The sequence below is a fragment of the Priapulus caudatus genome, unplaced genomic scaffold (assembly GCF_000485595.1).
Source record: "Priapulus caudatus unplaced genomic scaffold, Priapulus_caudatus-5.0.1 Scaffold1543, whole genome shotgun sequence".
NCBI lineage: Eukaryota > Metazoa > Priapulida > Priapulimorpha > Priapulimorphida > Priapulidae > Priapulus > Priapulus caudatus.
This window is the reverse complement of record NW_014578604.1, coordinates 41546-54121: the sequence shown is the minus strand read 5'-3', so window position 1 is coordinate 54121 and position 12576 is coordinate 41546. Positions and strand designations below refer to the sequence as shown.

Below are 12576 nucleotides of genomic sequence, written 5' to 3'. Positions count from 1 at the left end.
AAGAGAAAATCTTGAAAACCAGATTTCAAAAGGTTGAAATTTCACCTGCCAGTTTCAGGATATCGACACTATTTCGCTATATTTACTGTGTTAACTACGTTTAGACTTGTCTCTAACAAACACGCGGTCACTCGAAACCGCTGCATTAACGTTGCAAAGTAGCCGCGACTCACGTCAGGCCGTACGAGTAGCGGGGGGGTGCTGTATACGCATCCACCGAAATCGAATCGGATCGCCCCAGATTTCTCATAATTTCTATCATCTTGACCTATTACTGCTTATTATTTTACATTACATCAGCGATTTTGTTATTATAAATAAAAAACAAGAGCCGCCAGAGCGTCTCTTGAATCTCCTCGAATATCTGTGACCGCTACGGTCGAAGCGTGGTTTAGATTTGTTGCCCAAACTGTTGCACGGCACAGCGCACGGACGGACGCATGGACATGCATGCGATTCTACAACTGCATCTGACTTCGTCGATGAGCTAAAAAAGCATGGATGAATAGTTCGGTTTAAAATTAGATTAAATATACAAAATTAATAACATTCATTTTTTGCGCGATCACAATCGAACAAGAAATCGAATCGGGAGGTGTGTTGTCATCGTTACAGCCCTTAGTAGGATTTCCAAATGCAAGGAGCTCCAGCGGGATAAGAGCTTCATTATAAAGCTTGGCCTCTTCATTATAAGGTTGCCCTTTCGCGAGATCGCCTCTCACGTGTTTCCCCGAAACAACGCTAGTCAATACTTGGTCTAGTTAGTCATGGCTGTCGATTCGGTGATGAGAAAACGGACTTGCCCACTCCGCTATATCCAACGTTACCCGGTGTGTGCTGGCGAAGGCGGCGCGGGGTGTGCGTCTGTGCGTGTTGGTGTGGGTGTGGTTGGTCTGTGTGTGTGTGTGTCGTGTGCGTGTGCGTGTGCGTGTGTGGCGTGCGCGTGTGCGTGTTGCGTGTGTGTGTGCTTGTGTGTGTATGTGTGTGTGTGTGTGTGTGCCTCGTGTGTGCTGTGGTGTGTGTGTGTGTGTCAGCTGTGTGTGTGTGTGCGCTGCGTTGTGCGTGGTGCGTGGTGTGCGTGTGTGTGTGTCCGTGTTTGTGTTGTGGTTGCGTTGTGCCGCAGTGTGCGGCTGTGCGTGTGCTGCGTGGCGTGCCGTGCGTGCGTGGCGTGCGTGCGTGTGTGTGTGTGTGCGCGCGGGGGGCTACGTACCGGTGAGGTAGACTACTCTCTCTCTCTACGTCTTTTACAGATTCTGCCATTTTTAGAACATTCTTCGCAAAAACACGCCAGTTATAGATTTCCTACATTTATTTTATGCAGGTAGTCGGCGCGCCTTGAAGTACAGACCTTCGAAAGTTCGAATCGACCTTGCTGGTTGATGCACGGCAGTTTCTTGACCGCGAATTCTCCATCGATTCGTTCTAATTCGGAGCAATAATTCTTATGAATGCTCTCATTATATTATTTGAAACAATTCCATTCAAAAATGCAGCCTCCATATATGCATCCAGAGATAGCTCCAAATAATATAAATTTAGGCTTTCTAGGTGGGCCTCGAACCCCGGTCTCAGGTCACACGCGGCACCTGCACGACCCTCAAAACACGAGAATCACACTAGTATGGCACTAGGGGGAAACACACGCGTGCACACACACAACGCAAATACAAAACACAAACAGAGACACACGCAGCCTCGCGACCCACGCATGTACGCCCACACACGCGCAGTGCAGGTACTACCAGTGCGCTATATTAGCGTTACGCTTTTAATGAACTAAAATTGCATTAGTTGCAGTCGATTATGAAAAATATAGCCGCGCTGTACAAGAATTTATATAACCTGCGTAGCAAGTTCGACCGCATAGCGAATAATACTTGCTAATAATTGTACAATATCATAAGTATTACAATAAAATATACAATACCAATACAATCAACTACAATACAATACAATACATACAATTACATATACAATACAATACGATATACAATACATACAATAATATTACATATATACAATAATATTGACAATATTAATACAATATAATAATTGCCTAGCTAACGGCTAACCAGTCCGACGTTGTTGGTACAAAACAGAAGCAGATAAATGCGACGACAAACAACGCTGAACGCGCGGTAGTGGTGCACAGGCGGTAGGCTGGCAGGCGGTAGCCCTTGAAGCTCTGAACTTAGAGTTCCCTTTAATTAGGAGTCCCTCTGGACTCTACCGGGACCTACATGATAACACACACGCCGTTGCCCGCCCTGACATGAGGCCCACACGCCTATCCGCAGCTGCTTACGTGTCTCACGTATGTATTAACGTGTCCTCGCGTATGCTTACGTGTCCTCACGTATGTAACGTGTCCTCGCGTAGGTAACGTGTCTCGCGTATGTTAACGTGTCCTCGCGTATTGTTACGTGTCCCCACGTTCCCGCCTGAGTTAAAACTTAGCCACGAATAACCCTGTGGCCGGTTTTTACAAGCATGTTGACTTGTGTGCAAAATGGATGTAAATTACTGACGGCACTACTTCACCGAGCGTGAACTTTCATATTAAAAACATTTTATCATATATGTCTTTTTATTAAGTCTGTTCACATTAAATTTTGCTCTCGAACAAAATAAAAACCTGCAAATGCAGTTTTTGCCAAGGTTTTGCGATTATGCCAATAGGAGGCAGGACCAGGTTCATATCACAACGCTTGGCAACAAGAAAACAAAAATACTAAAACAAGTAAACTGCAAATTCGCACAGTAAAACGTTTGGCACCACTATTAATGTTTCTTGGCACCAAAAGGTGGAAAATAGACATAAGTAATTAATTTTATCTTACTATGGTGAATATATAGCCAAGTACTAAGGTACAACCGCGGAAAACAATCTTCGATTATCTAAGATTTGTGCTAGAAAAGTTCCTGGCGGCCTAAGACAATGAAACAATTGAACGCCCACAATAGGTTGAAAGTTCATAACTGCATATCGTTTTGCGCAATTTCCAACGACGCGCCAAAGATAATCAGTTAATCATGTCGCATATGATATACTAGGGATATATACTAGTTAACACCATGACTGCTTGCCACATGTACAGCTTTAATCTTTCCAAACTACAGCACAAATATAAGACGCCCATGATCAACTTTAAAATCATTATTTCGGAGCCATACAAATGATGAGAATAGACAACACGGCAAATATATTTAATTTAAAAAAATTCGACAAATGCTTTAAAGCATTGTTTTCACCGATATATTTAAAATTCTTAACGAATATAGGCATGGCAGATACATGTAAATATCAATGAGGGCAAAGTAGAGGTGTTTACCAACCTGTTTTCCCGGGTCTGTCTCACAGCTTAACAAGGTTTCGATAATCGCACCGCATATCGAGGTCCCGGCCGCCTATTCATTGCATATCTCATGCATTCTTGCCCAGCACCAGTACAGCAGCACCGCTTCACGGCTCAAGACTCAGTGATGCTCTGATGTTAGACATACAAATACGATGATGTCGGCCCGAGCGCATCGCAATTGCGTGCTCTTTCTACAGCGGTGCTCCTCCACCGTACGCGTTATGTTCCGTTGCCGTGCTTCAGTTAAATGCTCTAGAAACCAAAGAAGTTCGTTCAGAACCTTCACCCATGGTATCCAGTTTTGCAAGTTTTTAAATGAGATGCCCTCTTGCATCTGCCATCATACTCTAGCAAGCACCGATGTGCAAGCAGTGGCATCGATCACTGCCCGTTTGTGGAAGGCAGTCTTATAAATAATCTCATTAACAACTGCTGACCATTTGGTTTGTCGCATGAATGGTTAGAGGGATCTTGCACCCACTGAATCCTCGCTGAGATCTTCCAAAAGCCGCGTGCAAGCAGACAGCAGTTCTTTTCGGATATCGGTTACTCGTTTTATGTGCCATCGCCATATAGCCGTAGCATAACTTAGTAAATACTAATAGTAGCAGTGCCAGTTGCATTATGTAAAATAATGGGAAAATATTTAATATAATAACTATAAGTATAAGGCGCGGTTTATAGTCGTATATTATTCAATGCCAGCCTATTTAAAAAAGATATGGATAAATTAGACTTGGGCGTCGTTATCACTATTTACAAACTCGTTAATGCCCAGGCCAGGGTAAGGCCTTGTTCTGGCTTCAGTCCAATTCATACAATGATACATGCCGACAGAAATAACTCCCCTAGACAAACAGACTTTGCAGTTACACCTCGTATGCGTTATCGCCGCAGCGCGTCTTAGCGGCATACCTGTCATATTTGTCTAAGATTGAACGTGGTCTAACCTTGCCCCTCAAACAATCTTGTCTTGAAATACGCTTGATCTGCCCCACTAAAATCCAGAACTACGCGCACGGAGCACAGCATCCCTCTGCCTTTACTCTTCCGTAACAACACGACAAGTGACCATTCAGTTCCAAAATATATTGGCCAGCAGTGGCGCCTACTAGAGCCTTGAAAAGGCATAAACGAGCACCAATATTATTCAATCAAAATATACATGGTTATAGATTGCACGGAGTATAAGGATAACATATCATTGTTATCAGTTAAATTCAATTTGTTATAGGCAAAATTATAAAATATCTATTGAGCACACTATTACAGAAGCAAACATAATTTCATCTGTTGATTATTGAAAAATGACAACAAAATCCCTCACATCCCTCCCTCATAAACTTCATGGCAGAGCGTTCATTCATGCGACAGTGCGCTTGCACATAAACACGTTAAGAAATCATGGAGCCTAAGCTTATAAGATATAGAGTGTTATGTGGCTATGCCGACATCTGTTGCCCGAAGACAGCTTTGGGGTTTGATAAACACGGAGCGTCAAGGTGTATTAATGACGTTTCTTTACTCTCAAGCTGTAATAAGCTTTAAGTGTGCGGGCGATTAAAGATCCGCAAAGGCCAACGAAACGTATGTTTACAGGCACAGGCACAGGCACTTCGACTTCGAGCGTTTCAATAAAATATAATGCTAAATAAATACGAAATCTATTTACTACCAAAGTCTTAAATGTATTCTACTACTCTCTTTCACCTATATTGGCCGACAATTTCCTGTAAATGCCGCTCCAAATGCTTCATCTGCAACACACGCTGGCTGCCGCAAACTTTGGTAGTAAATAGATTTCGTATTTATTTAGCAATTTTATTGAAACGCTCCAATGTGCCTGTGGCGGTTACGCTCAGCCCTAAGTAAATCTTCATCTAATAATGTAATGATAATATTATCAGACGTGCGAATAATATAGATTATATATATAGAAATGCCCCAAAGTTTCTCGGAAAACTGATTTATTGCCTAGACTCGGCACCCAATAAATCTAGCTCTCTAATTTCCTGGTTACATTATTATTTAGCCTAAACAGAGTAGTAATCGTACCTTTTACGCATTTAAGATTCGTACAATTTAGGCGAAGCGTTCGATGTCCCGGGTATTTGTCCCCCAGGGTACTATTGGAGGGTACCCTGGCTCGATATATCGGAAAGTACCTTCCCGGGGTACTATACGCATTATTTCGCTGGCGTACCCTGCATTGGTACCCACCAGTTACCCTGACTATGTTAGTTACTATAATGTTAACCCAACGAAGGAGTAGGTAATGTAAGAGGTAGTTAACCCTACTTGTTGTTGGGTTACATTATTGTATCTACCTAACTTTATGCTTCACCGTTCCTTGTTTCCGGTCCGTCCCGCAAAATATTTCGTTCAGCTATTCGCATTTCTTCTGCCGAAATTGTATGTATCGCCGTCATTAATTATGCAACTGCCAGGTGATAGCACTGTTGTGCCATTGCCGGCGTGGTGTACAATTTGGAAGCATTTCTCTCAGATCATGAATATATGAAAATGAAAGATTTGAATATATGAAAAGGAAAAGCAAAAATATAGTCAAACATTAAATACATTTTTATTGATTGCGATGTTTTTGAGATTTTTCTATGTGATGTGGTAACTTGACAGATGTGTATGCTATTACGACAGTCAGTTAGGCTGAAAGTCAGGTATGGTGGTTCAAGTGCAGGTACTAGCGCAGCCGACATCGTATAGTTTACCCCGAGGGTACTTTGCGATATGATCGAAACCGTTACCCAGGGTTAGACCGCTCGATCAGTACCCTGAGGGACTAGAGCACCCTATCTGACAGGCCGTAGACCAGCTTTATTTGGGGGCGGGGGGTTACGTTTTAAATGTTGGCTATTTGTGATGGGCACGAAGCGATCGAGGATGGAGCATAGCACTGAGCGACGGGGATGGGTCGCTTGGGAGGGCCTCCTCCCGCACAATGGATTTCTGCAATTATTCACATAAAATGGAGCGATCTGGTCGCATACCTGGGAGCTGAAATTTCTCACGGATATTTTTTATGTCTGGCTCGGGGGCGGGCAGGGGTGATGCGAACCCCCCCCAACCCCCCCCCCTGGCTACGGGCCTGCCTATCAGCAACTATTTAAACCCTGTTGATTAATTGTCAAGAGTGACAGATCGACGTAACCATATAGATAGATGGATAGTATTACTATTACTATTAAGCCGTGGCTACGCGACCGTTCCGGACGAGGAGCCGCTAGGCTACGCGTGTCCGGACATCCATCTCACACAGTTGAGCTTGTGACACCTACACACATGATTGACTGCAACGGGACGCTCTGCTGATTGCGAGTGTGTGTGTGTGTGTGTGCGGAGAGAGAGATGAGAGAGAGAGAGGGAATGTGTATGTGTGTGTATGCGTGCAGAGAGAGAGAGAGAGAGAGCTAGTGTGTGTGTGTGTGTGTGTGTGTGTGTGCTGTGCGTGCGTGCGTCTGTGCGCTGCGTGCGTGCGTGTGCGTGCATGCTGTGCGTGCTTGTGATGTGTGAGAGAGGTAGAGCGTGTGTGTTGTGAAAGAGAGGAGAGAGGAGAGCGAGGACGAGACGGTATGAAGGATAGATGGCAGCAGTGCATATATTGTATATTTTCCGGCAATCAAGCAGCAGCGTCCCGGTGCGCAATCATGCGTGTACGCGAGTCGCGCAATCACTGTGTGAGTGAGATGTCCCTGGAGGGCTAGCGACCGGTTCCAGATGCGTAGCCACTGCGTACTATTAATATACTTTATAGAGTGTGTATGGCTATGAGTGTATCGAGCAGTTTACATTAAAATATATAATAGGCATTCGCTCCGCTACCAGCCTGGGTTGTGGCAGAGGGAAAGGCTATATAGATAGAGCTAATTGTTTAGCTAGTACCGTATATACTCGCGTAATAACCACAAATTTGGCCTCAGATTTCAACCCTGTATTTGCTCTGCGGTTTATAAGTGCGCCATACCGTGAGGGGAAATATACTAGGTGCCCGCGGTTATTACGCGATCATATACGGTATATATTGTATAGTGATAATATATGATCAGTGGTCTAATATTTATCTTCGCACCTGTGTTACAAGCAGGTGCAATATTAGCTCTAGAGCTATAGGTCTTCGCTCCAGCACAGGAGGTCTTGTGGCAGAGCGAAGGGCTATAGTTCTAGAGCTAATATTGCACCTGCTTGTAACACAGGGCAAGGCTTTGCCTGGATGGAGGTTGGTTACCTACTGACGAGTCAGTGCAGATACTGCATGATGGTGATGAAGTAAGGTATGTCATTCCTCACACACACTCAACCTAACTAACTTGCATTACAGTCAAGTAAAGCTGCAATGAAGTTTCCATACACATGTGAGAATAGTTTTATCAGTAACTTGTGGAGCGTAAGTTCTTGATTTTACATTGTTAGGTCTTTCATGCGATTGATTTAGCATGTCTGCCTTCTTCAAGGTAGCAACGGGTGTCTTAATTATGTTCCTCGGGGTTTGTTTTCAGCATTCACTTTGGGACACGAGTTGTGTCTGGGATTGTTGATAAGACATGTGACGAGGATGGACAACTATCCGAAGGTTCAGTTGCCAGAGTCAGAAAATCGCATCACTTCAGAAGGGACTCCGAAAGTGGATCCACTGGGCACACAACTTGCAGCGGTAAGAGACGAGCAGAGGCCACAGAGATGAGAGAAGGTGAGAGTAAATGGAGAACCCCCAAGGACTTAACTAGCATTGGCAAGATGTCTAGTAAAGCCGAGAGCATACAGCCACAAGCAAAGAAGCGCAGAAGATCTAAAACAGATGACAGAGCAAAGAAACTGGATGCACAGTCAGGCAGATCTATTGCCAGTACTATGGACATAGACACTGCCAATGGAAAACATCGTACTTCGTCGAAAAAGAGCAAAAAGCGTAAAAAGGTTGAACGAAAACAGAAGTTATCTGTGCCTGCAGATGCACCCTTTGTAAACTCCACAGATCTGCATACTGAAAAGACAATGATCGTGCCGTCTAAAATCACAGCCAAAAAGGGTACGAACTCTGACAGGACACATATGTTACCTGCAGACACACCTTCTGTAAATGGCAGAGCTGAAACGAAGAAAAAGGAGAAAAACAAAGGACCTACTAAAAAGACGGCCGACACACAAGTGAACTCGACTGCGCAAGCAGATTCATGCACCGGGTTGTCTTCTGAGGGCAGTTTCGCGAAGGCCCGACGTGACATGAACGAAGACGGAAGCACAGAAAACATCGATATTAACCAGAGCGAAAAATCCAACATGCATGCACCGAACGACAGTGATACAGCTAATCTCTCCCGATCAGTGAGAAAACGTGTCCGACGGAGGAGAAAGGGGAAGAGCACAGCCGATTCGCAGCGCAACTTTTCGGCGGCAAATCGCGAGCAGTGTTTCAACAGAAATAGTAGCTACATTCCTGCCTTCGAGATAGCGAACAACTTTGGAAGAAACAAGAGGATTGTTTTCGATGATGAAAACGATGACGATGAAAAAGGAGGCGGGGACGGCGGATTTGAAGCAACGACTGTTGGGGTTATGCAGCCTCCTCCTCCTCCACAGATGACATCTCCCGTGGCAACGCCTAAAACATTGCAAGGTCATGACACAACATCTTGTCAGCAGGTAAATAAACCTATTTCGCAAAGTACAGCGATGGGTAGGCGTGCGACAGTTGTGGGGTCAGTTCTCTGTTGAGTGAAGTTGTCATTCTTTAGATTGAAGATATTCTTTGCACATCCATATTTGTCATTTTTTGAGATTACGCATTACATCCTTTTGATTCTGGACACAAACAAAAACAAAACTGCTGAATTCCTAGTGTCACCACACTTTGAGTTATTACCTCCGCGCAAACGGAGGTCATGCAATCGCTCGCGTGCGTGCGTGCGTGCGTGCGTGCGTGCGTGCGTGCGTGCGTGCGTAGCCACCGCGCGATCGATAGCGCGTCGAGTCAGCGAGCGGGTGGCGCGATCGATAGCGCGTCGAGACAGCGAGTGGCGAGTCAGCAGCAGCCACCAGTGAGCGGCGAGGCAGCAGCAGGCGAGTTAGTCAGCAGCCACCACCAGCGAGCACATACATGTTACATGCTCGCGGAGGTATGCACTCTCCGTGAGTGCCCTCTTGTCTAGTTTTGCACATATAATTGCCATGGTTCTGTACTGAGGAAGAGAGTTATCTCACACGTGACTTTTCCCTTTGCAGCCGGAGACTTTTGTAGATAGAGATTATGAAGCGCTGACTCCGTTGTTGTCTTTTCCGAGAGTAGGCGACTTTATTGCTTTCAAAGTGAGTGAAAGTTATCTCATGTGCTTATCTGTTGTGAGTAAGAAGAAGAATAGTTGGCTGGCCACTAGCATTCTAGGCAGCATGTAGCTGAATCATGAACTGCATTTAGCTAATCTTCCATTGCTCATGAGTCGTTAATTATCACAGAGATTACCCGATGTGTACACATCCCTCTTTAATTGAATTCACGTATTTCAGATATTAGAGAGAGTATCGAGTTTGAAATAGTGCTGGTTTTAGAATTTTAATAAAACGGATAACATTGACAGTTATTCAGTTTAAGTTGCTCGTTTGCCTCCATCATCTGCCCCAAGTAGTAGAACATGTACGTGCATCGTGATTTCAGATGCTGGAGGTAGGAGAGTCCATGACTCCAGAGGTGTCAAGCTACAAGGAAGCTCTCGTGGTCAACGTTGATCATGGCATGCAGAGAATCCAGCTAAAACCAGTCAGGGGAGTGCTTGAGGACCCACTAGAGGGCACTGGAGATGGTAGTGTGAGTATAGTGGTGCTGTATGCATGCGAGTGAATGAATTCACTCACTGTTTTCATATCAGAACGCTTTTAAGCGGTAATCCAAACGGGCTTTCTACCTTGTTTTGATGTGGAGACAAATTCATTCGATGAGTTTATCTATTTTTTATTATACGAGTATTTTTTGCAATTATGAGATTTTATGAAGAACTACAGAGGAGAATGGTACAAATTTACTAGCATGGTAGCTTTATGGTTTTACTAGCATATATCTGTTAGAAGTCATGTTACAGGGGTTGCTTTTGAGTCATAGTGCATGATGCATGCTCTCATTTACAGTCAGACAAGTTAATTAAGTTTACCTTATTTTGTAAAAAAAATTGTCTAAATGGCAGCTTAGAAGGTGCCCATGTGACAGGAAAATGTGAATACTAACTTTTAACAGGAAATACTAACTTTAAGTCATTGTGATGCAAATATAAGTAATTATTTTCCGCAGGTGTGGATACCTTTCAAACATCTGTTAAACCCACGACTCATTCCGGAGGCTGAAGCTCGTGGCACGTGCCATGGGAAAGCCAATGTAGCACCCCATTGCACAGCCCACGGTACTGATCAAGATGAAATGGCGAATAACAATGCTATCGAAAAGGATCAAGAAGCAAACCACGATGGAAGTGCAAAAGACATCAAACTTAAACAGCCAGATCAGTTCAAAGAGCACAAACAAAATCGAAGTTACTCACCTTTCCTTTTATTATGTGAAAATATTGCGGAATCCAGAGTATAATGGTCTGCTGGCCAATGCAGCGTTTCTATATTGCTTAGCATATTTCAACCTCATAAGTCCACCTATGCATACACACACACACACATACATACACATACACACACCTACCGCATATTTCAACCTCATAAGTCCACCTATGCATACACACACACACACATACACACACATACACACACCTACCCAAGACATCACAAATTGCAACCCGATATCACCATACCACACGATATTACGATGCCACGAATACATGCAGTTGAAAGTTGGTCGTTTAGCATACGTTCAGTTTTCGTTGCATTCCATGTTATTCCATATGAGCGGTACATTGTGAAAATTCACTACTGACTGCCTGTTGATGCTTATAGGCAAGTACACACATTGTTGCTTATCTTCACTGGAATATACACAGTTCAGCTGAAAATATCTATCACCCCTTATATCAAATATCATAATTAGTATACAATCATCATATATTAGTCAATATCATTATCATGTTGTTGACAATAAAATAAAATATATTATTTCTCAATTACATCTCTTTTTTCTTATAATACTTTGTACTATTATTCATAAACTGAGAGATTACCCATATATACTCTTGATACATTTTGAGGACCAAGAAATATCATTTTTATTACGTATCCCATTCCACGTTCTTCGTAAGCGAGAGTGAGATAGACAAAAGGAGAAAGGGAAGAGACAAGGTATATGAGACAACGTCTGTAAGAGAGAGCGCGAGAGAGGAATTGAGGGAGAAGGGGAAGTTATACAGGAAGTAACAGTAAAGGGGAGAAGAGAAGGATACATATCTCAGTGCACGTACAGCTGTGCACCTACTCCCGGAGCAGTTGGGAAGAGAGCGCGTGTGCACTCTTCCTCTGTGAGTTCAAGCACTCCATCCATGTAATATCGCTTACGCACCTGCAATGTACCATAATGCAAATCACCAATCCATTTTATTCTGAAAATAGGCTACACATGTATGATAAAAAAATTATTTAAAAAAAAAATTTGATATACCTCTGTGTGTAACCCAATGTAATATATAAATGTGCGCACGAGTGTGTGCGTGCGCGTATAGAAAATGATGTCGCCAACTGGAATTTTGGGCAGATACACTAACAATTCTACAATTGACGTGCTAAATACTAACCTCTTGCAGGAAGTTCTGCAGTGAGGCAGCCGGTACGAGGGACACCGTGCAGCCACCCCAACCCGCTCCTGTCAGCCGCGAACCATGCGCTCCAGCCTCCCTGCGTGAAATCATAAATCAACACAAAGCAGCACACTACCCGAGGTTAGGCTAATAACCTCGCTCCATATAAAGAACACCAGTCACAGAAACTGAAGCAACGTAGCTGCTGACATACAAATTCAGAAGTCATTTCCATAGTGTCTATACGACCATACCGGTTCCCTGGTCAATTTTACATCTTACATGCAGATTCAGATGTCATTTCCATAGTAACACAGCACTGCTCCCTGTTCAATTTTACATCTTACATGCAGATTCAGAAGTAATTTCCATAGTAACCCATACGACCATACCGGTTCCCTGGTCAATTTTACATCTTACATGCAGATTCAGAAGTCATTTCCATAGTAACCCATACGACCATACCGGTTCCCTGGTCAATT

At 43.7% G+C, this 12576-nt stretch overlaps 2 protein-coding genes across 2 annotated transcripts in view; one reads left to right on the top strand and one right to left on the bottom strand.

The window, feature by feature from the left end:
* LOC106816949 (coilin-like) overlaps window positions 1-11047 on the top strand; it is a 13475-nt gene extending 2428 nt beyond the window's left edge. Inside the window, exons 2-6 of the mRNA XM_014821597.1 lie at window positions 7571-7648; window positions 7874-9017; window positions 9597-9680; window positions 10027-10176; window positions 10654-11047. Of these exons, the coding sequence (XP_014677083.1) occupies window positions 7571-7648; window positions 7874-9017; window positions 9597-9680; window positions 10027-10176; window positions 10654-10944 (1747 nt within the window). The 3' untranslated portion in view covers window positions 10945-11047. The remainder of the gene's footprint in view (window positions 1-7570; window positions 7649-7873; window positions 9018-9596; window positions 9681-10026; window positions 10177-10653) is intronic.
* Window positions 11048-11059: 12 nt separating this feature from the next.
* LOC106816947 (N-acetylgalactosamine kinase-like) overlaps window positions 11060-12576 on the bottom strand; it is an 18796-nt gene continuing 17279 nt past the window's right edge. Inside the window, exons 8-10 of the mRNA XM_014821596.1 lie at window positions 12435-12493; window positions 12092-12191; window positions 11060-11859 (exon numbers count right to left, since the gene is read on the bottom strand). Coding sequence (XP_014677082.1) covers window positions 11749-11859; window positions 12092-12191; window positions 12435-12493 — 270 coding nt within the window. The 3' untranslated portion in view covers window positions 11060-11748. The remainder of the gene's footprint in view (window positions 11860-12091; window positions 12192-12434; window positions 12494-12576) is intronic.